Genomic DNA, 24,438 nt, shown 5'->3' with positions numbered 1-24,438 from the left:
CTATTTGAGCAGTTGTTTTTATAAATTTCAAATAAAATGAGTGAACATCGTTGAATATCTACACACTATTGGCCGATATGTAGCCACACTCCTTGTAATATGGCAATTGAACGTCGGATGAATACAAACCTCCTGTTGTCACCATAAGTAAACCACAGTTACTCTACATTCTCCACAACGAACAACGCTACAAGAGGGTGATTCTAGCTGTTTTTTAGCATCTTGTAAGTATATGTTTTGTTATGTTAGACTCGTGCCCCGTTGCAAAGCTACTCGAGACACTGACCTGGCCGCCAGACACACTTGGCTGTAGGTGCGACGCCACAATACAACGCTTCACTCCACTTGCCAAACAAGTTCCTCACCACCTTGCCTTCGTCTTCGTCTACCACCGACCCGTGGATCTCGTGCCTCTTGGCCGACCAATAGCTCGCCTGCATAACACACCAACACCATATGTCACATATGTAATAGAATGGGTGATATGACAAAAGCTTGTTTTAAACTTGAAATACTAAATGTAAAGCCTTAAAGCAGTACTATGACAAAAATCATATAACATTTCAGAAGTAAACATTGAATAATATTAGCAGGACAGGCACAGTGTGACTAAATTCCAGGACTTTAATGCAAGATTATTTAATAGTCCTTGTAATGAAAATCAAAAACAATAGATGGCTTTGTGTAAGTTAGTAGTGAATGTGTTAATATTTCAAAATATCCCTAACCTTTTGAGAAGTTATTCAACATCTTTTAACAAATGGGTTTGGTAAAATCCATAGTACAACTTTTGAATCGCCCGTTTTATATATTTTTTTTTTATTTGGTTTATAGAATAAAATAAGAATTGTTCAGGGATTTTCTAAATTAGTACTAAGCTATTAGTGTATAAACTTGTGTAATAAAATTGAGCATGCATTATAAAACTTTACGTGTTTTGGGGAAAATTTAATGCCAACTGAAATATTGGGGTCTTGTCTGGTGCCTAGACATCTTCCATATTGAAATCTTGTATTTAAGTAGTAGATAAAGCAAAACTCAGTAAGTATATTAATACTCTAAGTACTCTAACATATCAGCAGCCCTATTCCCTGAACACACCTGAATTAAAACATAAATGCAATCTTGTAATAACATCACTGACATTTTGTCGTTGGGACCGAGAACCATTCCAAGACAAAACTTTTAATTTCTTCCGAAAGAAAAAAAGTATTCACCAGCCATCATATATGATTTATCCAAAAATATACTACTAATTTCCAAAACACAGCAGTTGTCACTGACCTTGACAAATGTGAGTTTGCAAGTGATCTTGCCAGAGGTTATCTTGAGTTCCCCGTACTGGTCGACCCAGCGCTGGGCGTTGAACAGGTTGTGTACACAGGTTGTCACCTTGTTGTACTTGTACAGGTCGTAGCCTTCACCCCCCGGCCTCATCAGCTTCACATGGACGTAGCCTACACAGTGACGATTACCTCATGTTATTGTACTCTTAGTTTTTGTAACCATTTACATTAAGTCTAAAATTTTATGTTCTCTCTTTTAATATTCTTTAAACTCAGAAGATGAGATTTGATTGTAATTTGTCAAAAATAAATTACAGGGGGTCTAAATTCTTTTAAACTAGGGGGTGCCTGCTGAAGCGGTTCTGAGTGCCACACTTTAAGAGTTTTTATCCTAAATGTTGAGATTTAAGTCTATAATCAACAAATACCATCAACATATACTCTTTTATAATTTTAGAAAATCAGACGATCAGAGGTTATTAAAGACGAGACTAGCTGTGTCAATATCAGGAACAATGCAACACTAAAAAAGTTGTTCTGACAAAATGATCATAATTTCAAAATTGTTTGTTGTTATAATTTTTAAATCCATTGTTTATTGTTAGAGGTATATAGATAGTGAAATTTCAGTTCGGATCGGATATTTAAGGCTCGGTTCGGATCGGACCGGATAATTAGAGGTTCGGATTCAGATATTTTCGGGATTCGGATAGTTTGACGTTCAAGTACTTAATAAGTACTTACTGTACAATTTTGATATTTTAAGTCAATAATCTTGGTTCGGTTATAAAAACTGAATTTTAAATTCCCAGCCTACTCAAACTTAACAAAAAAGTATACCGTATATCTTGATGCAAACAATTTATATGGTCAGGCAATGCCTTAGTGTGTACCTTGTATTTAAATGCCAACAATTTATATGGCAAGGCAATGTTTTAGTGTATACCTTGTATGTTTATGCCAACAATTTATATGGCAAGGCAATGTTTTAGTGTATACCTTGTATGTTTATGCCAACAATTTATATGGCAAGGCAATGTTTAAGTGAATGCCTGATAATCGTGATATCAGAACGTGTGATACCAAAACGTCAAAATATATCTGAAAAAATCGGATATGTAACGGGTAGTGTCGGATATCAAATTTGGGCTTGGTTCGGATACGGATATCCAAACCGAACCGAATTCGACCCAATTTTTCGGATATCTGCACACCTCTACTCATTGATTATCTTCATTTTATTGAAAGGTATTAAAGTATTAAAAAAGTGTAGAAACAGTTTACCCTACCTGTTGGCTGGAATTCCATGGACTTCCCCCAGAATTTAGTTTTTATTCTGGCGTCTTGCCAAAAGATAAAGTTCCTACTTTCCGCGTAGCAGACGCTGACAGGCGGGTGATGGCTCACCTGCAAAATTGTAAAATATTTAGTGTGAAGCCTTGAACGTCCAGTAAATATCACGAACACATTTTAATTAGTACAAAATTGATTTGTTCTAATTCAATTCCACCTCACATAAGGTATAAATAGTTTCACTTGTACCTGTAGGGGGATACAAATTAATCGCTTTGTGATTCACTCTATACCAGCCAGTGATATCACAAAAAGATTCAATAAACAATATACAGTCGATGACAAAAGGACCAAGTTCATACTGAACAACATTTTAACCTCCTTTAAGAGAGTCTTGATTCACAAAAGAATCATCAAACTGAACAGAATGTTTTGTCAAAATCAATTATGACAGCAATGAATAATTTAGACAAAGAACACAGAGAAATTAACAATTTTGTTAGGTTGTAGATCTAGTAATAACTATTTAGTGATTCGACGTTTTACAAACTAATCTGACCACGCCTAATTATAGCACAATTGTACAATTGGTACAACCTAATGTGATTTTTTTTTGTTTTTGTTTTTTTATATTACTTTCAATACCTACACAAAGACATCCAAAGCCCATGTAGGTTTTCCATTTTTTACAGTACAAACAGTTATTTTATTGTTTCATTATGGTTTTAGAAAAATGTGTTAAACTATACTAAACTGTAGTTTGTGGAATAACTCCATTAATTCGCCACTAATATTTTTACATTTTGCATGACGAGTAAGAAGAACATTAACACATTTACATTAAGGAAGAAGTTATGAGCACACAACTAAGCTTTCCAAAAAAAGTTTTAGACGTTTCAGTTTTGTAATTGCTATTCCATCATTTCCCTCTCCGTTCAAGAAGTCTTAAAGGTGAAATATTAAATTAATTTTGTTGCAAACTTATTCTGTTCTATCAGCTGTCTGCTACTCCATTCTTGGGTAAGTTAGTTGTGTTTCCATTACATTCTCCTGATATATTCGTAAGTCAAGTGCTCTTTTCTACAAAAACAAGTTTAGCACGACTTATTTTAAACCCCACATTTCACAATTATAGCAATATTCACCTGTTCAGCAACAAATCTGAAGCCCTTGTCTTCCCTGATGCACTCGTAGGTCTCGCCCAGTAGAGGGTTGAAGGGTTTGGAGCCTGCTCGGAAGTAGGAGGACCCGTAGCTAGAGACTGCAAACGCCGCGACGTACACCATCCTGTCGTAAGGGTCAGACATCTCACTGGCCTTGTCTAGCAACTCACTGTACTCCAACTCCTCACACAGCCTCTGAAACACGACAAACAGATAAGTTGGCAGAAATGTAAGATCTGCCTGTGTTGTTTCGGCCAAAGGTAAGTCATTCGTCTGTTCCTACTTGTGGACGGAGTAATGTCTTCTCTAATGTGCCAATTGTCTTAAGATAATCAAACTTGTCTAATTTGCTGTGTGTGTAAACCATTATCAATGTTACTCGTAGGGATTTAACTTTCTTTCTGGGTGGAAAATGGCACCCCGCAGCATGTAACGATTGTTACAATTGGAACTTCTGGCAGGTATTGTAAATACATATTGGTCATTAAGTAATACTTTTTGCCTAGTAAAGAAAATCAAATTTTAAAACCGCTGATTGAGCCGACCATTTGGGGTTCAAGTAAGATGGGCCACCCATCGACCAAGTGTAGATAAGAAAACCAAAAGACATAACCTAACAGTTTCAGCTTTGATGATGTTGTAAACTATACTCTCGTAATCTTAGGGATGTATTTACTTCCTATATAAAATAAACAGTTTCTAGGACAGTTTGCACAACACAGACCTGCAGCATGTTGAGAGGTTCATTGAGCGCGACAGGCATGGACACCTGAGAGAGATCCTTGCCGATGTTTTTACACAGGAGGTTCCACAGAGACAAGCCCTCGGTGTTGGGTCGTGTCGCAGGCAGTTTGGTCCTACGACCTGTCATGTTAGCACCACTGTTACATACGTCCACTGTAACAATTGACAATTCCCCACTTTACTTCACAATGCTTGTGATAAGTTTCCATCACAATTTGATAAAACAACATTAAATTGACAAAAGACAATAAAAAAGAGAAGAGCAAAAGGAGGAAGGTAAAAAGGAATAGGTAAAAATTATGTGATAAATGCTCGTAGATAGATGTATCCACTAATAACGGTAGGCCTCTCTATTATTATTGGGCTAGTTAAAAAACATAATGTCACGTACAGTATGAGCTTTTAATCAAAATTGAACATACAAGTAATCTATCAGGAGAGAGGTTTTCAAAGAGTAGCAGTTTGACCAAAGTCCCTTAGTACAAGTCATCACTGATCATCAGACAATCAATCATTTACGGAAAGTAAATAAAAGATACGTCTTTTAACACTTAAAATATTTATTTACTCTTATACTGTTACTCACAAGACGGTAACTATACAAAAAAGATGGTAAGTGGTGATCGATTTTGATGGGAAACTCCAATCATCATCAGACCCAATAGGCAAAAAACATTCTAATATTATCAAAAAACATTCACCTATTGGGTCTGATGATGATTGGAGTGTCCTATCAAAATCGATCACCACTTACCATCTTTTTTGTATATTTACCGTCTTGTGAGTAACAGTATAAGCGTAAATATATGTTTTAAGTGATACAGGGAGCGGCAGAAATATCTGACGGTTTTCAAGCGAGTACCGTCCGGCAGCCAAGTGGAGGAGGGTGGTGGGGAGCGGCTCATTCTCAAGGCCAAGTGAGACAATTTTAGTCGCCATTGAGCAGTGGACCGGTATACATCGCGCGTTTGTCGTTGAGGCGTATTTTAAAAATGGCGATTTTGTTGTTGATAGCAACGTAAGTTTCGTAGGCATTTTAATGTGGCTCGTGGGGAACCTATCCCATCCCAAAACACAATCGGATACCTTTAGATCCACAGGATCAACTGCAAAACGTAGGCCTACAGGCCGTCCAATTTTGCTGAAGTTGTTGGACGATTGCTACTTTATATGGGTGAAAGTGAAGGTCTGAGTGCAAAATTCGTCGAGTAGAGCGCTCAGACATGCCATGAGCAGCAGCTTGTCCACGCGCCGGGCGATGCGGGCTCGTTAGCACAGTTTGTCGCACTCGCTCCACGTTCTCCGGCGTCCTCACTGACCTTGGACGGCCTGTAGGCCTACGTTTTGCAGTTGATCCTGTGGATCTAAAGGTATCCGATTGTGTTTCGGGATGGGATAGGTTTCCCACGAGCCACATTAAAATGCCTACGAAACTTACGTTGCTATCAACAACAAAATCGCCATTTTTAAAATACGCCTCAACGACAAACGCGCGATGTATACCGGTCCACTGCTCTATGGCGACTAAAATTGTCTCACTTGGCCTTGAGAATGAGCCGCTCCCCACCACCCTCCTCCACTTGGCTGCCGGACGGTACTCGCTTGAAAACCGTCAGATATTTCTGCCGCTCCCTGTATAAGACATATCTTATATTTACTTTCCGTAAATTTAATAACACGTACAATGCTGATCAAGAAGTTATTCAATCAATCATTTAAATATAAATCATTTCTTTTGCCAGAGTGGACTCTTTCATTCAGGTACTGTGATCCTAACAAAACTCCTCAAAACCTAGAGATGAATTTTAAATGTTACATCCTTATTTAAGTGCTTTTTGATGGTTTTCTATTTTCAGCAGGACAATTGACAACACTAGGTCGTCTATATTGTGTTTAGTATTCTTTTATAATCAAATGTTATTAAAAAGGAGTAAGGTTTCCAGAGAGTAGCAGTTTGATTCAGACCTAACATGGCCACTACAAAGTAAACAGTTGGATGTACGACTCACAATCTTCCTTATTTCTTTCCATGTGAACATTTTTCAGAGGGCGACTTCGCCTAAAGAATTTCCTTTTACATTTACCACTGAGACTAGGAGAGGTAGAGGGTCCTGGCAAGGCTAGAAGGGTTCCTGAGGGAGATTCTGGAAGGGATTTCACTGAGGAAGATTCAGCACAATATAGTTCCGAGGGTGAAGGCAGTGAACAGTAAATAATGGACATGAGGATATCGGCAACAATCTGTTCACCCTCATTTTGGTTCTGCTCTGAAAAATGTTTGATTTTAACTATCTAACTTGAAACTTAGGATTAATTAGGACAAGGAGAGTCTAGGGGTGTGCGAAGCAGCAAAAAATTTTCGATTCGAAGCAACGATTCGATTCAAAAGATTTTCGATTCGATTCGATGCAATTCGATTCGAAGCAATACGGTATTTTTCTATTCATAATTGTCAATTGAGTGGATTAACAATAAATTAAAATTTACCACATTTGTGTAAGACAAATTTTTGTTGATGTGGTATTAGGCCTATTCATACTTAACATATGAATTTTAGGTGAACAAATATTTATTTTAAATCATATATTAGAATAACCTGTATTGCTGGAAATACCAGTGAGCTGCTTTACTTGCCTATTTCATAATTTTTACTTGGAATTGGCTCAACTGCAAGAAAGAAGAGAATCATTTTTTTTATCAAGACATTCATTCTCATTTTAATAACTGTTTAAACAACTAAATAGGTAGCTAAATTACAACAAATTTGAATAGAACTTAATATAAAAAAGACCATTAACAAATCAATTAACATATCACAAGTTTAGGGCCTGTGGAACGGCTTCAGGACTGCAAGCAAGAAGAAAATAAAAATAATATGTTTCCACCATGCAACATGTATCATTCATTCCCTGCCTCCTAACCTCCTTAGTATAATAACCTCACACTTACATTATTTGTTACATCATAATAAATAAAGAATTATCTATTATTGGCATCAGTAGGCCTACAGCTTTACATAGGCATTATTTTTTATAGGGCCTAAAATAGTAATAGTCTAGAAGCAACATGACAAGTGGAGAACTCATTGAAGAAAAGATATTGTGTAAACTAATTTCCTATAAAACTCAAAAACAGTAAATAACATACAAACATTGTTTATGGTATAATTAGTAAGGACTAAAAAATGCATATCATGTCATACAGTAGTATAGACCTACTGCAAGAGATTAAAATCCTAAAACAACTGATTTTGATAGCTAATGAATGAAAAGAATTAAAAATCCATAAAATAAAGCCAAACAATATCACAATTAATTAGGTACCCGAAAAGTAACTCTTACTTAAATAATATATATAGAAGATTAAAATAATATTAAATCAAGAGATAAGAAAGTTAAATGCTAACTTCTAGTGCCCTTAGCAACACAGGTCAATGTTTTTAAACTACCCTCAATGTTTTTGGAACAGCAGGGTCTTTTTCTCTGAAGGACGGGTAGTAGTATGTCAACAAAAACAATGAACCACTCTCACCAGCCAGGCCCGGGCAACGATGTGTGCATTCAAGGTCATAGACCCTCCTCCTCCCCTCTTACACCACCCGGTTGCTCCAATTGCTGACAAATGCAAGTGATGAAACAAGGAAGTAGAGACAAAAAAATATATTTCTTTATTCAAAAACACAAAACTATAACAGATCATTTTCAAAGAAATTAATTCATTGTAATTTGTGAGTTGTAAATATTGTATTGGATTTTAGAAAAATATATTTTTTAAACCCCATCTAACCAAGATACAGATCTGTTTACTATATCAGATATTTCTTTTGTTTATATTATGTAAAATACTAAAATATATTTTTAATTAGGTATGGAATAAATGATTAAACTAGTATGTCTGTATAAATAGTCTTTTTTTTACTTTGTTTTCTTTGCACTGTTAGTGTTGCGTCACGGCTTTTGTCTTGTCACTCTTGTCAGTAGACGACTAGACTGGCTCTGGCTAGTGGCAGTGCGGCAATTGCTCTGTTGTGTCTTTATTCTTAAAGGTCGTGAGCCAAACTTAAACTTTAATTCTCATTTGAACATTTTAATTCCTCTGTAATAATAGATATAATAGGCCTAATATAAGAGTGTTTCTTTAGAAATAAATTATTCTTTTTTTTAAACAAATCTTTGACCTGACCTGAAAAATTCGGGGACCCACAGACCCCTAACAAAAATACCAAATTTATCAGACTAAAACATCAATCTTGCTAGTTAAGTATTAAGTAAAAATTTTTCAGACTTATTTTTAGAATGATTTTGGAGTAGCCTATCTTGTTTTGGTAAGGTTTAAACAGTAGTAAAACATGTCTCACACTGCTTACATTAAGACAAAAAACAAAACCTCTCATCATTTGCAATGTCAAAAAAAAAAATTATAAAACAATTAAAGCTATATTTAATGCAAAGAATGTATTAAATAAGAACGCCTTCGTAAAGGAAACGCAACCGCAACGCGCTCCTGTATTGCGGGTATTGCATTGACTTTCTGCAGGCGTTTTTCGTATATGGATACTGACTCCCTCATGAATCGAATCGTTTTTTGACCACCACTGAATCGAATCGCGATTCGATGCATCGAATCGAATCGAATCGAAATTTCGATGCATTTTCGATGCATCGCACACCCCTAAGTACTACTAAATATAAACTTAAACTATCAAAGTCTAACTAGCTAATTTTAGTCCTGCTTATCTTCTGGCACTGCAAATCTCAGCAAAACTACAGATACTGCAAATTTCATTAATCGAGAGATCTCTAAACCAAATTTCAAAAGTCAATTGAACTAATTGTTTGAAGTTACAAATTATGGTATTTCCTTTAAACTTATTTTTAAGAGATCTGAAATGAAACAAGAAAGTGTTTAGTATTAGCCTATTAGGACGAGATTTGTTTCATTGTGCCATGTATTTGGTCAATTAAATTAAAACTGTTTCTAAAAAATGCTTTGAAACAAGTTAGTAGTGCACAGCTACAGAGTATGAGTAACTAAACCAATGTTTCCACCGCATTGTTTTAAATATTTTGCTACTTTGTGACATTTTCTCAATAATTTTGAACCCAATGCCTCAGTTGTCATTATTTGGGGGTATAGTACAAAGGTCCCTTGAACTTACAAAGCAACATACTAATTTAATTTATGTAATATGCATTTTAGAATATGTATAACACATTTTACACTTGAAATATTGTTTAGTTACAATATTTTATTAAGTAAAATAATTCCAAAGTTTTGTTTAATAAAAGCTCAGGTTTAAAAACTTACTTCACACCTACCTCCTTCTAAGGTTGGCACTCCAAAAATTGTAGTATATATATTTCTAATAAAATCCACAAGGCTTTGATAGCACATTTAGAAAAACAATAATCACAAGGAAAATAACTGTAGTTAAAAATCCTATCAAATAAATTATTAACATAGGTTACTTTATAAAAGATCTTTATATTTGTAAACAAATTATGACAACAACAGGTTTGAAAACAAAACCTTTTTTGTTTAAATAACATATGATGTTAGTTTTACAAAAAATCAGATGATCTAAATCTCCAATCCAACTGTGAGTAAACAATTTTAAGTTTTTGGGCATTGAATTTTTTTTGTTTTTCTCAATGTAGGCCTATACTATAAAATAAGTATGGTCTACCAAAATTTCAGTGTTATTTGTTTAGGGACTAATCCAAGTTTATTAGCATTTCTTACAGTTCTAAGGCACACATCATTAACACCATTAAGATGGATATTTTTAATTAATACACGGTGAAGGAAAATAGCAGAAAATGTTAACAGTGACTTATGATTCTCTAATTGTGAATATTAATACCTGTTAGTTTGTTCAACTTAAAAATAGGCTTACATTACAAAATTTCACCCTGTCGTGTCCACTTTGTATAAATCCTTAATTTAATTCAAACGATGACTAGGGAGCAACAAACACTTGTGGGTGGGGTTTTTTGTCTAAATATGAATTCTGAGTGAGTGTTGAATGAAGTTAGCTAGTTAATAATGTTCATTGGTGTTACTGGCTAGAATCATCTTGCCCACTTTCACTTACTCCTGTGGCCATTTTAAATCAAGTTTATTAATTGCCTCACCAGCATACTGCCTCAACATTCTTTGGTCTACTTCCATTTCTGAAGCCAAACTAAGCTAACATCCTTTACTTTGTCATTCCAGGGCATTGTGGGTCGTCCTAGAGGCTAAACGAATAGAAGCTAGACTGGGACGGGTGGCGTCGTCCTGTAATCCAGCTACTATAGTCCTCGCCACCTTAACTTGAGGCAGCCCAAGGCCGCACTAGATATACGGCGTGCGGCCTTGGGCTGCCTCAAGTTAGGGTGGCGAGGACTATAGAAGGTCCGAATTGTGGATATTTATAGACATGCACTGTGGATGCAATACTCCCTGGTGTGGATTAAAGTCTGCATGAGTGAGTACTACGACTATCCACAGTACTATCCTGATAATTAAACCAATTCCTATATACCAAGGCAAAAATTTGGTTCGGATTCCACTATAAACTGTAGGTTCCTTAGTTGCCATTAGCTGTAAGGGCTAATTGACTATTCCTGTAATGTCTGGTTTATTGTGCGATTCTTGATTTTTGCAGTTCTCTGGTGTTCTTTCATATTCTCGAATTGCCATCTTAAGAGGGTATACAAAGGAGTAGGCAATGTTTGTATTTCGTACCGGCTAAAACCACCTTACTTATTCAAACCTTAGATTAATGGAAACCAAGTTGGGTTTTGACCAAAACCACCTACTTAATTTTTTATCTAGAACTAACTGTAACCCTTAACTAAAAAATGTACAGTATGTAAAAAATGTAAAAAATGTTTTCTGATTTCTGATTTCTAAAAGCTCGATGATCAAAATTACAACTTGGTCCAGTTTTAAACTTAACAAAATTTTACATATTTTTCTCCAAACCGAACTAGCAGCCTTCTAAGACAAACACTCTTTAATAAATAATATATAATCACTGCTTAAATCACGACACTTACAAGGCTGCATGGGGTTGTACTCTGAGCCGCCCATCTCACTGTTCTCGCTGCTCACACTGCCCTCCTCACTGGTGAGAGAGCCGGCCTCAGACGACGTATCACTGCCTCCCCCTCCTCCTCCTCTACCCTCCCCACCAGCACCTTCTCCCTCGCCACTCTCTGCGTCGAAGAACTCTGACGCGCTGAGACACGAGGAACTGTACGAAAGCGACTGATGCAGAGGTTTTTGGAAGCAGTCGTACACCTGGAATTAGGCAGTGATGTACTGTATAAGCAATATTATACATTAATATGATTATCATTCATTTATTCCTTAATTAAAGGTAAAATACTTTATTAAAAATTTAGAGGTAGCTGGATAAAACTGCTAACATAATGTGTCACTATTATGTTTACTCAATTCAAAGGACAAGTTAACTACAACCTCTTCTCGACACATTAACTATCATGGAAAGAAAACTAAGAAATTAAATGAAATTTTAATTAATAGAACATTCAGTAGACTCATTCATCTGAATTTTTTTAAATCTTATCAGTTTTCTTCTTTTTTTTACATAAAAAAACAGATGATACCTAATCTATAAGATAAAATATTTTAAATTATTATCATCTAGAAGATATAAGGGGCCCTAAAACAGTATGTAGTCTTTTTGTAGTTTAATAAAAAAATTTGTCATACTCAAAGTTTACATACTCATGATGTGTAAGAATAAGTCTAACAAAGCAAGCAACTATAATAAAGTGTGTAGGTGAATAAAATCTACAAAAGCAAGTCTTTTAATGTGATTGTGCTGCTAAAACCAGTTCTGAACTACACAAGTGTTCAATTTTGTCTTTATTATATAGATGGTGAGAGAAGCGAAATAGAGGAGGTAAATGTGTAAAAAAATTTATGATATATTAAGTGATAATTGTTTCTGTGAAAGCATAGAGTCTACTGAAGTAAGCCATCAACCCAAAAAGTAAATCTGCTATATTTTCGGGTTGGGTAAATAGTTGGGCTGAGGGAGCATTTATAGCTGTAATAGTTTTTGGGCCAAGCTCAGGCCAGGTCATAGATGTGTGTGAGCTTTAATTTTCGAAGGTATACGATAACAAATTGACAATTTTGCTAAAATCGCAGAAGACAATTATAATGTCTCTGCGACAGTGGTAAATGTTCACATTTTCACTGACCGTGGAAGATGATCCCGATTCCGCCGTGACAGCAAAAGAGGTTGCGTGAGATAATGTACAATATTGTTTAAGCTAATGCAGTATTATAATTAAAATAATATTTTAAAAACATACTTTCCAAAGTACCTACCCTAAATTTTGGCCCGAGATCCATGCCAAAATATTTGACCTGAACATTGTAAAACTAGCCCAAAGACCCTTACAAACAGTTTCTAAAACCAACATCCTTGTGCTTTGTGTTACATCCTTAACCTATAACTGTGAACTATGGATTTTTTTACAACAATATTTTGTCACGGGTAACATTTCTTAACCTAACTTATTGCTAGAAGCAAAGTGCGAGTGACTCACTACTGGCGCCGGGTGCTGTGGACTCACAGTTTCCGAGAGGTCACTCAGGTCGGAGCTCTCGTGTATGCGGTTGAGTCGTGCGCGCAGCTCGCTGTTCTGCTGGATGGTCTGGTGCAGCGTGTTGCGCAGCGTAGCAATAACTCCGCTGTTGCCTGCACTGCCTTCAGCTTCCAGGGCACTCTTCAACCTCTCCCGCTCCGTGCTGAGCGTGTACAGGACGGACTTCAGACTGGAGTGGACTGGAACAACCAACACCAAAGTTTGCAATAACACTTTGAAGACTGTGGATTATTCACTGATTCCATTGAGCATTTTCTGTTATGGTTTTCCTCTACACTCAACTTCATTCAAACTTGGATTAAAATACTTACATTCGTATGGTCGCCATTTCAAAATCAAGAATTAATATAAGTATTAATAAAGTATCTTAGGTTTTTTAAAAATCAAAATTATTTAAGAACATTTTTGTACATATAGGAGACATATTAGTGGTAAGCAAAAAGTAACAAAATGTCAGATTTTATGTGCAACTCACAAAAAAATCACCCATCCTACCCATTTTAGTCTGAGCCATCCAAAAATTATTAATTATTAATTTACTCCAAGATTGTTTTAATACACATTGATTTCAAAATTTTAGGGTCAATGCATGAAAACATAGATGTTTCTTTGTCCAGTTTTCATAGTGGGAATAGAATGATTTTGAAATTTTCTAGGAAAAAAATCTTGCAATATTACCATGTTCACAGAGAGCGTCTGTAAAGATGAATCATCAAAAATGCACAATATTGCTGTGATCAGGGAGATAATCACAACATTGCCAAAAAATTGTCCACGAGATTATCAAGTAAACACAAATTCTGTTAACTACCCAATCACAATTAGGAATAGTTAGGTTAATCACACATCTATTATGCTAAATAAATTCCATAAAACTAATTAAAACTCACGTTCTTTGGCCAGCACGAGGTAGTCGCTATGCAGCTGGTTGTCAGGGGCCTGCATGGCAGGAAGTCCAGTGGTGGGGGGAAGGGGAGGGAACAAGTGATCCCCGGCAGGGAGTGACTGTGGCCGAGTCACCCCCACCCCCGCCGTGGTCAGAGAGGGGTTGCTGCTACTAAGCACTGCCCCTACTGCTGAGATGGAGAGACCACCACTGCACGAACAAGTCTGTGGATCAAACAAACGTGTGTCATGTAAGACGAACGAGTGAACGAACAAGTTGAACTATGGATGGCTTAGTCATTTTTCCTTTAGCACAAAGAGACAGTAAATGTACACAAAGGTATTATTTTTTTTATTGCATGGAATTTTTTTATTGTAGTGGTAGTTGTAGTAATTGATTGGAGCTCAAATACAAAATTCTGGCCTAATTGACCAAATGTTTCTAAACAAATAATGTTTTCAAATTTTTTTCCTAAAAAGGTGGAACAAACCATCAGGTGATGGCATCATCACACAGTCATTCATTGCTGATTAATGAGATTAGAACTCGAGCAGAAGTACTGTGCTCTAACCATTGGATCAACTCCGCCATTCGAGAATGTCAGTAATTAAGTTTGTAAGTAAAAATTCCAAACCAATCATCATCAAATCTGATATATTGAATACTTATTAAGAATCAGAACCAGAATCTGAGTACACATACACAATATACATGAATAGTGTTAGTATAACAAAACAAAAATATTAACAAGAACCAGACGAACAAGAATGGTTTGTAATTAACTTTAGAAGAACCAGCTGAAAGAGTTATTTGTGTAGCTAGTTTGCGAAGTGGCACTTTGTTGCCAGTGTTTCCATTCGCGGGATTATTATCCCGAAAACGGGATTTTTAGACCTTGAGCGGGATTAAAACGGGATGCGGGATAAAACGGGATTTTCGGCTGTGACGAGTATTTATATTTTTTTCTACTCAATTTTAGAGAAAAACTAACTCAAATTGTTTAAATACTGTAGCAAAATATAATAGTGATGTTTAAACAACTTATAAAAATGATACGTAAAGTTTAATACAAGGAATTGTACCAAAAAAATCATGCGGGATAAAACGGGATTTCTCAACCCAGTAAGCGGGATTATTTTTTTGGTCGTGTGGAAACACTGTTTGTTGCACATGACAGAAATGTTTACGCACAAGCCACAGGTGAGTGTGGAAAGTTTCTCGAGTGCAGCAAAGACACTTAGCACTCGCGTTACACATTATATTTTTCATTCAGTCTAAAGAAAATTTTTTGTTTCTAGGGTATGTTGAGTAAGTTAGTCTTTGTGTCTGGTGTCATAATTGTGATTGTCCTAACTAACAGAAAAGTTAGAAATCTTTAGTCTTTTAAATATTAGCAAGTAAATAATTAACATCAGCCAAACATTTCTTGAATTCCTTTCATAACCTTTTTAAAATGGCCCATCAAGCAACGCCAAATATGTGAATAGATGAAAATTCAAATTGCATCGAGTTCCCAACCCAACTTACCGAGAGTGGAGAAGACGACTCATTTTCTACAGTGGTCTTGTTGGGACTAGAACCTGCATTAAGATCCACAGAGCTGCCTTTCCCACTCTTCTTCTTCCTCAAACCAAACTTGCGCCTGTCTTTCTTGACATTGGGTGAGAGGCCGTCGGACGCACTCATCTGTGAGACAGAATGCTTTATCACAAACCTTCCATATAGGGGATAATAACTAAATAACATGCCTACTCTTAATATTAAAACAGTGACACTTAAAACCTTTCAAAGATAAGACCAATTTATTTAGGTAATAAATTTTGAAATAAGTGCCATTCATGAGAGCATATACCTTTCAGTCAGCAAAAACTGTTTATGCAAGTTTCAACTAGATTGAAATGTTTGTAGAACTTTGGTTGTTTATGTAAGTTTGGCTTTTAATTTGAATTAAAATACTAAGACTAAAATACCAAAGAACTAAAATTGGTTTTTAATCAAAACAAACACAGCATTATTTTAAACTCAGAAGCGATTATAAAATAGCACATGTAAAATTGTAGTGAGACATCTACAGGTCAATTTTAAGATCACTCATATTGTTGCTTTGGACAATCAGAGATCCGGCAATGAATGAGGAATTGGTTTTGTATTTCAGGGAAGTCAAGTCACTTCCTAACTTATTTATAGCTTACACTACACATATATAGTTGCAAAACTTAACTCTGCACATCTACCAAGATCACGTAGTTGAATGAAATATCTTTGTTTCTACGGCCCATCAAAATGTTTACTTAACGTTTACTTTTTAGTATTTATTATGTTGTACTAATTCAAGCTCTTGTCCAAAGATTTTAAACAAATTTTAAATGCCTCCTTCATATAAAATCAATATTTAACCTTTAACAAACATGGAACAGAATAGTACACGAAATACTGCATTGCCTGACTCACCATCAATCAATTAAAGTACCAGTAGGCCCATTTGACTTGTTAGTGTTATCGTTTTATGAATAGAAAATTAATTAAATTATAAATTTTAAACTGTATGACCATGCATTCCTTTATCACTTTACAATTCCATTCTAAATTAGCAATGAATACTCTTTAAGATTTGTTGTCTCTAAAATGTTTGACTGAGTAATCCAAACAAACTTTACATTGTATAAAAAAAGCTCAGATCATTTATGAATCCTATACACTGAATCTAGTTCAAAATAATTACCACACAAAACCAAAACAGGTAGAAAAGAAAACAAATGCAGTAGTCAACCATGTGGTGGATGGGTCTTTCGATAAATACCACACTTCTACTATACTCAACAAAATAAAACGTGACTCAAACTGTCTTATTGGGGAATGTTGCTGAAAGTCAACAGTCCCGGAAGATCAAATAATTTATACCTGTGCCGCTAGGTCAAAAACTACAATGTTTGCAGTGTCTGTAGATCAAAAGTTCCAGTAAGTCAAATAGTACAGCCCGAGCTAAAAACGTAGTCTATGTTAAAGCAATTGACTTATTGGGAATTTGACCTAATGCAACAGCAGTTTTAATATAACGAAATAAGGTAAAATACAAGTTCAGTTTCGCTGAGTCAACAGTGCCGGAAGATCAAAAGCAATAAAACAAAACGTCGATTCGATTCAGTGTAAAGTAGACCTCCTGCAACGCTTACTACACCAACAAAACTCGCTTTTAGTTACTTCGTGTTTTGTCATAATTAGAATAGAGCTAAAATTATCATATTTGGTACATAGCTTATCTATTAATGCTTCTTGCCAACTGTTTGGTCAACACTGTAAATAGGTATAGTTTATGTAATGAAAAGCCTTTCGTCAAAATTTGTGGCATAAAATACACGCAAGGACGATCTGAAAATTTCTGGTTATTATATACGTTTGTAAAAGGAGATCCATTTAATTGTAGAACTATTTTATGAGTTATAATGTAGTCTACATATAAACTGTGTAAATGTATTACGCCTCGGAAGGGTTGAAACCTGTCCAAACTATCATATATATTATTAAAACGTAAATGGGATTTTTTCACGATTCTGAATCAACCAGACGATGGATTTTCATTAGTTTTGTGTTGAAAGAAAGATAATTTTGAGAACTAGGGAATGTCAAAGCCATAATTATAATTAAGGGTCCCAGTTTTTTAGAAATTAAGTTTTATTTTTAAAAAGTCTAGCAGCCGACGCTAACCTTCTAAGCCAGCTTTTAGTACAATATAATTTGCTTAACATAACAGCTGTAAACATTCCATCTGTGACACAAATTCAGCATTTGGAAACAAATTTAAAGATATAATTAGAGTTGACTTGTTTATACTATGTGTAATGCTGACCATTGATACATTCAATTCTTAGGTATGAGGATGGCAGATTAATTAAATATGCATAGTAAAATAAAAGGATGTTCAAATTATTTTTTAAAGGAATCTTTGTAATCATCGATTTGTTTTAGTCCCATATAATTTGTTTTAACTAACAGCTGGTTGAATGTAATATTGTTCTTTATAACTATTAGGTTTTTGGAGAATTTCCCATATAGGGAATAAGCTATTACCGTAGTACTTATGGTAACACCTGGACCCGGGACCGATTTCATTTTTCGTTTTGAGCTCCCTAGAGGCCAAAAACATCATCCGTTCAAATTCATATATACAGGGTGATCAACTCAAGGAGGCCACCATTGAGAAATCGGAAACGGTAAGAATTAGAGAAAACATTAAATGGGGAACATTCCTTTATTTTTTGTGTCAGTTAAAAATATGATTTTAGTTTTTTTATCATGTTTTCGGATAGAATATGCAATTTCAAAACTTTTTTAGCCTTGACCCTTTTCGATTAACCCACTCGTTTAGGAGTACAGCCTATGGGAAAATGACTTCCGGTGTACATTTTACATCATGTAGCTCCTAAACGAGTAAGTTTAGAGCAAAATTGCAAAAAGTAAATTAGTCTTAGAATTGCATCTACATTCCTTAAAGACTATAAAATAAAAAGTTTTCCACTTTTCAAGTTTGCTGCCATTTCTTAAATAATATAATTCATATTTTTTATGAATTTTATGGTCTTTTTTGAATGTGGATGCAATTGTAAGACTTTTTTACTCCTCGCATTTTTGCTATAAACTTACTTGTTTAGGAGCTACATGATGTAATATGTACACCGGAAGTCATTTTTCCATAGGCGGTAACTCCTAGACGAGTGGGTTTATCGAAAAAATTTCAAGGATAAAAAAGTTTTTAAATTGCCTATTCTATCCGAAAACATGATAAAATATAGGGTTCGATAAGAAATTTCAAAATTGGCCGCCATTTTGGAAAATGGTGGCTGAATTTCAAAAAACTAAAATCATATTTTTAACTGCCACAAAAAATAAAGGAATGTCTTCCATTTTGAGTTTTCTCTAATTCTTACCGTTTCCGATATCCCAATGGTGGCCTCCTTGAGTTGATCACCCTGTATAGCCTATATTTATTTATTTATATATTTTTCCCGGGGGGAACCCCAGGACCCCCCTCCTTTTTGGGGGGTATTCCATACCCCCCAGGCCCCCGGTGACCCCCCCAAAATATATGTCTAGGACCGCCCTTGTCTTCTTTACCTATAAAACACATGGGATACAGCCTTTCTTCACCGATCACGTAATGTGTGATTTTCTATAAAGTGTTGGAAAAATAAAAGGTAAAATAGATAGAATACAGGTGTACTGTATGTGGTTTACACACAAATATTCATCAAACTGTGTGATATTTTGTTATTGCAATGAACAATTTGGGAGTATCGTATTGTTTAAGTCGATGGAAAATCTTTGTTGATCTTGTTTTACAAGCAAACCAAAAATATACAGTAGTCACCACTCTATGCGACATATTCTAACCAGAAAATTGTAATCGTATGATTCTATAAGCATTGGTAGGATTGCAAAGTACTACACAAACATTATTTCAAGGGTAATAACAGTCACAATTTCCGCCGACTTTAAAAGAGTCAACTAAAATATTATACTAATGGACACACAACTAAATGGAACAACTAATGGAACAACTCACGATGTACATATAACAGTTCGATATAAGCATTGAGTATACAAGTCAGTGGATACGTGTATACCCAATGATATAAGCAACGGCGCAACGGTTCTTGCAATTTATTGCTTATTGTTTTTTAGAGTTTTTCGGACTTACTCACACTCGTATAAGGTTGTCCACGTTTGTCATTGATAATGTAGCCATGTAACATGGTTACACCCATTGTCACGAATATGTTTACAAGTTTTCCGTCTGTTTTTGAATAGCGATACATTTTTTCACATACTTAAGAACCATCTGATTTTGTGCATTACATGTTCGTCTCAATTTTATTTGCTTTAGTAGGCATTCTTTTGGTTGATGAGGACTTCAATCGGTCCTTTCAATGATTGCTCATGAAGTATAGTACTTTGTCCATTAATTTTTATTGTTTGGTAAAATGGATTAAATTATCCAGCAAACCCAAATTGAAATAGTAAATATAGTATTTCAAACAAATCAGTAACATGTTAATAATGTAGCCTACATTATTTCCTTGAATTGCATAACAGCAATTAATTGGGCTGATCCTAATATAAATAAATCAATATGTTCTTCATAGGCATAGCATGGGTTCATAACATGAGCCGCTGGGGCTGAGCCCAAGGGATTTAAAAATGTAAGGTTGGTCTGCAAATTTACGTGACACGCTCTCTCTAATGAGACATGAATGGTCAAAATCGCCTAAGAAATGCGAAGGAGTTCAACGGAAAAATTTCGTGTTGGCGTTATACAGTATGGTTGAAAAGTTATTATCACTTTTTTATCCCTTAAGAGGGATGGACCACAAAGACTAAGACAAAATTCTTATATAATTGTAATACTATTTTACTTGTTTTTGAAATGGCGACCATACAAATGTATGCATTTTAAGCCAAGTATGAATGGAGATGAGTGTGTGATGAGTGGAGCGATCTTGTTGTCCTGTTAGTGACTTAAGGCCGACGTAATCCTTAGACACAGCAGTCAATTAATAGCAGCAGAGGTCAAGTTTGGTAGGTATCAAATTAAAGGGTTTATACATAAAAATACATTGCCGCAAACCCAAACTCAAACGATGATGATGATAATAATGTTAATGATGTAGCTAAAACGTATCGTTTGAAATTTAACAGCTGAAAATAAGTGAAATAGAAAAGGTTTTGGTTAAATCCATCAAATTGTAATTGGACACTAGTAAGTACTAGTGCACTTTTTGCTACTTCCCCCCTTCGGTTTCATGTATTCCTCTCAATTAGTTCAAACCTAGGGGGATTAAACATTAATGTTAATTAATGTTAAATCCTCCTAGGTTCAAACCGTAAACACCCAGATCGAAACTCGCCTGTCGTTATTTTCGCCTTATTTTTTTACTATATTTTTCAAAAAAGAAAGATTATATTGATTTACTTTGAATTTTAAAAATGTTAACGTTTTATTTTATTAAAGATTTATGGTGATACGTAAATATTGTGGTGTAGTAAAGTATATTATATTGTAGTTAAGTGTTAAATGTAGAAATTTTAGGGTGAATCGAGATGAATCTTTTTTTATAACATGGGTCTCTCCTACCTTAACATACATACCAAGTTTCATAGACATCGGTTGAAAAAGTGTAAAGATAAATACGGTATGTAAAAAATACAAAATGGCGGATATCTGGTTAACGAAACGATTTTGGAAAAAATCTTATCCTTCATTTTCTGTTTATTTTGACCCAAGGAATTACTAACTAGGTAAAGTATCTCTCCGCTTATTTTTAACACCCTGTTTATGATGTATTCTTATTAATGTAAGTGAAAAATGTAAGCTGGTAATACAGAAAGATGTTTTATATATAACTAGCTGTGTACCCGTTCTACGCACGGGGATCTTATAATATTCAGTTGAAACCTTCTTATATAAAGAACAGCAGTTGGTTTGCATATTTTAAGATATGCTGGCCAAACTATTATACATAGCTTCATTTTATGTTGTTTTTTGTTGTTCCGGATCGGTATGACAATCAATAAAAGGTTAAATTACCTCTGTGTCTGCCGGTCGATCCTATAACGGTAGGCTTACTTTTATTTTTACTATCTGATCTCGTTTGCATGGCTCAATCACGTCCTGGTTGAAGTTCGTTCGCTACGCTCACTCACCTGTATGTTGGAGCTCGTTCGCTGCGCTCACTTTCCTTCAGGTTAGCTCGTTCGCTACGCTCACTTGCCTTCAGGTTAGCTCGTTCGCTACGCTCACTCGCCTCCAGGTTGCAAATTAGCTGTTGTCATAAATGTAAAAGAAATAATAGTGCTAGTGCTGCACCCTGTTGGTAATCCTTGTAACTTTAATGCTATTGAACATCACAGAACAGAACCAACTTGTTTAATTGAAACAGCTGTTAAGATTCAATAATTTCATTTCTCATAAGGTTAACATGGGCTTCCAGAAATTCCACGTCAAAAATCGACAAAAACTTGATTTTCAAGGGTTTACTGTTAAATATCTAACTGTCTCATATTCGATGAAATACGTCTAAAACCATCTCATATATGTATAGTATTTGGAAAATAAGTTTCAGGCGGGACAGTGCTATAGTTATTGAGGAGTAGTTGTAATAAAGTGCGTATTTTAGCGTTACCAAGAGAATGACAGATAGACAGACAGACAGACAGACAGACAGACAGACAGAAATTGAGATAAGGTTTGATTCGGTTTCTCTGACCTATGAAATGTAAAAATAACCAAAAAGTTCATTATTCTAAGCAATGTACAGACAAAACTCTAATTTTATTTATATAGATATGAATGTACTGGTAATCTGTATATTCATCTTTTTCTTGTCCTTAGAACTGTAAATTAAAAGTCCACTCAGCAGTCGCATCGTACGATGTAGTTCTTTCCATGCGTTGCGAAATGCTAAATTTGCCGTCCTCTTCAACCAAAGTTATCTATTGAACCACTTATTGTAAAAAATTTTTAAAAAAATATATTTTACGCATCGCACTTTTAGCTACAACTTTGCCACAGACAAAACATCTCTAACCCAAAAACAAATAAAAATCTCGCATGCTAACTTTTTCATGTTAGAAATCACGATTTAAAAATATTTCACCATACATATCAATTTTTATTAATTAGATTGGTAAATAATTAAAGTTCCAACAAAACTGTCATCGAGTAGGACTAACCAAGAAGCTCTGTGCCAATTTTCAAAATTTTAGCACAACTTTAAGTACACCAAAACACGAAATTATTGAAGTCATGCGTCGAGAGGACTATCGCTCTTTTTAACAGATTATACTTTTGACCTTCCGGCACTGTTGACTCAGCGAAACTGAACTTATATTTTATCTTATTTCGTTATATTAAAACTGCTGTTGCATTAGGTCAAATTCCCAATAAGTCAATTGCTTTAACATAGACTACGTTTTTAGCCCGGACTGTACTATTTGACTTACTGGGATTTTTGATCTACAGACACTGCAAACATTGTAGTTTTTGACCTAGCGGCACAGGTATAAATTATTTGACCTTCCGGGACTGTTGACTTTCTGCAACGCGTCCGTCTTATTGGGCTGATATACTGAAAAACACATTCCAAATACATCAATAGGCTGTGCCTGTTGGGAACACATTTTTTTAATAAAATATTTTTTGTTGTCATGTCTGCTAGGTAGTGGAAATAGTAAAGATCAACGTTGAAACTAGAATAATGAAAAGCCACCATGGCAGTGGCTCAGAAGATACTCATAGGAATGTGACACGTACCATGAGTGCAGTGGATGGACAGTTACTGTTGAAAAAGTAAGACCCTGTTTATGTTAAATACCCACTGAGAGTGATTTGTGATTATGCAAGTACTGAGATACAATTTGCATCCTTTTTTGGAGTCACTACTTTTAAAAACTTAGACAGGTTTGGAGAAACCAGGATGGTGAGCAACACTACTTTTCTCCTCCATGTAGCATTTAATGCCTCGGCTTATTAGATCCAAGCTGTATACAAGTGAGTAATACACCCAATTTCCTCAACTGTAAACGTGAACATACATAATGAATCACCATCTGAGAGTCCAATCAATGTCTATTGTCCAATCAACTATTGTATACTCTGACTGAGAAAATATCCAGTGCTCTGAAAGTTAAGTGAATTAATTTAACAGCCCTAACCTAAATTCCCTTCATGCACAGCTGAGCCAGGTAAATGGAACATCTTCTCCAGTATCTATAGTCAATGTGTGTAGTACATAAAACCAAACTACCGGGTCCACCCGTAACTGAAGTGCATGCCTTACGCTTGGTGGTCCTGAACCCACCCGACACCCTATGCCACGCCTCTGCTCGGAAACTGTTGAAATTTCTCGTCAAAGGCACTCTAAATAACTGTGCACCAAAACAAAAAAAAAAACTTAAACCTTATGAGACATTAAAAAATAGTTCTAGATTATTTAATAGAATAGTAAATGTGTTACTGGTAGTAAAAATGAACAGACTTTGACCATTTACTGTATGAAACAAGTAATTATTATTATTAATTTCATGGTATTAATACGTTGGAATTTTGAAGACCATTTTAAATCTCAGATGATCTTTTTTTATGATCATTTTAAATTTCAGATGATTTGATAAGGAACTACAGTATGGTCCACGATAGTCTGCAGTTGAGGGAGAAGCCTATTTACCACGTGACTTTGAAGGAGCCAATGAGGACAGTACGGTATTGCAAAATCTAATAACAACAGCTGATTTGAAAATATTGTTTAGTATATTTTAATTAGTGTCAAAAAGTAGGGAATGGGTGATGTTGCAACGTCGCACTAGTCCAGTCTTTTTATTGGCTGCCGCCAACTGCAGACTCTCGTGGTCCCTAGTATAGGGGTTAAAATAGTCCTACTGTA

General features: G+C 35.2%; 1 protein-coding gene across 6 annotated transcripts in view; it reads right to left on the bottom strand.

Annotated features, from left to right (window-relative positions):
* The window catches only part of LOC128996059 (oxysterol-binding protein-related protein 3-like), a 58,573-nt gene that overhangs the window by 13,385 nt on the left and 20,750 nt on the right, over nucleotides 1-24,438 (bottom strand). For 4 of the 6 annotated variants that reach the window (XM_054421210.1, XM_054421214.1, XM_054421213.1 and 1 more), the window contains exons 8-17: nucleotides 23,831-23,923; nucleotides 15,530-15,688; nucleotides 14,007-14,226; nucleotides 13,057-13,295; nucleotides 11,530-11,773; nucleotides 4,467-4,639; nucleotides 3,725-3,937; nucleotides 2,576-2,693; nucleotides 1,285-1,457; nucleotides 287-434 (exon numbers count right to left, since the gene is read on the bottom strand). In XM_054421210.1, the coding sequence (XP_054277185.1) occupies nucleotides 287-434; nucleotides 1,285-1,457; nucleotides 2,576-2,693; nucleotides 3,725-3,937; nucleotides 4,467-4,639; nucleotides 11,530-11,773; nucleotides 13,057-13,295; nucleotides 14,007-14,226; nucleotides 15,530-15,688; nucleotides 23,831-23,923 (1,780 nt within the window). The remainder of the gene's footprint in view (nucleotides 1-286; nucleotides 435-1,284; nucleotides 1,458-2,575; nucleotides 2,694-3,724; nucleotides 3,938-4,466; nucleotides 4,640-11,529; nucleotides 11,774-13,056; nucleotides 13,296-14,006; nucleotides 14,227-15,529; nucleotides 15,689-23,830; nucleotides 23,924-24,438) is intronic. The other 2 variants (XM_054421212.1, XM_054421216.1) reach the window with 2 other exon arrangements.

This window comes from Macrosteles quadrilineatus, unplaced genomic scaffold (assembly GCF_028750875.1).
Source record: "Macrosteles quadrilineatus isolate MER2022 unplaced genomic scaffold, UCM_ALF_1.0 Scaffold_5__1_contigs__length_97177068, whole genome shotgun sequence".
NCBI lineage: Eukaryota > Metazoa > Arthropoda > Insecta > Hemiptera > Cicadellidae > Macrosteles > Macrosteles quadrilineatus.
This window is presented reverse-complemented; position numbering and strand designations above follow the sequence as displayed.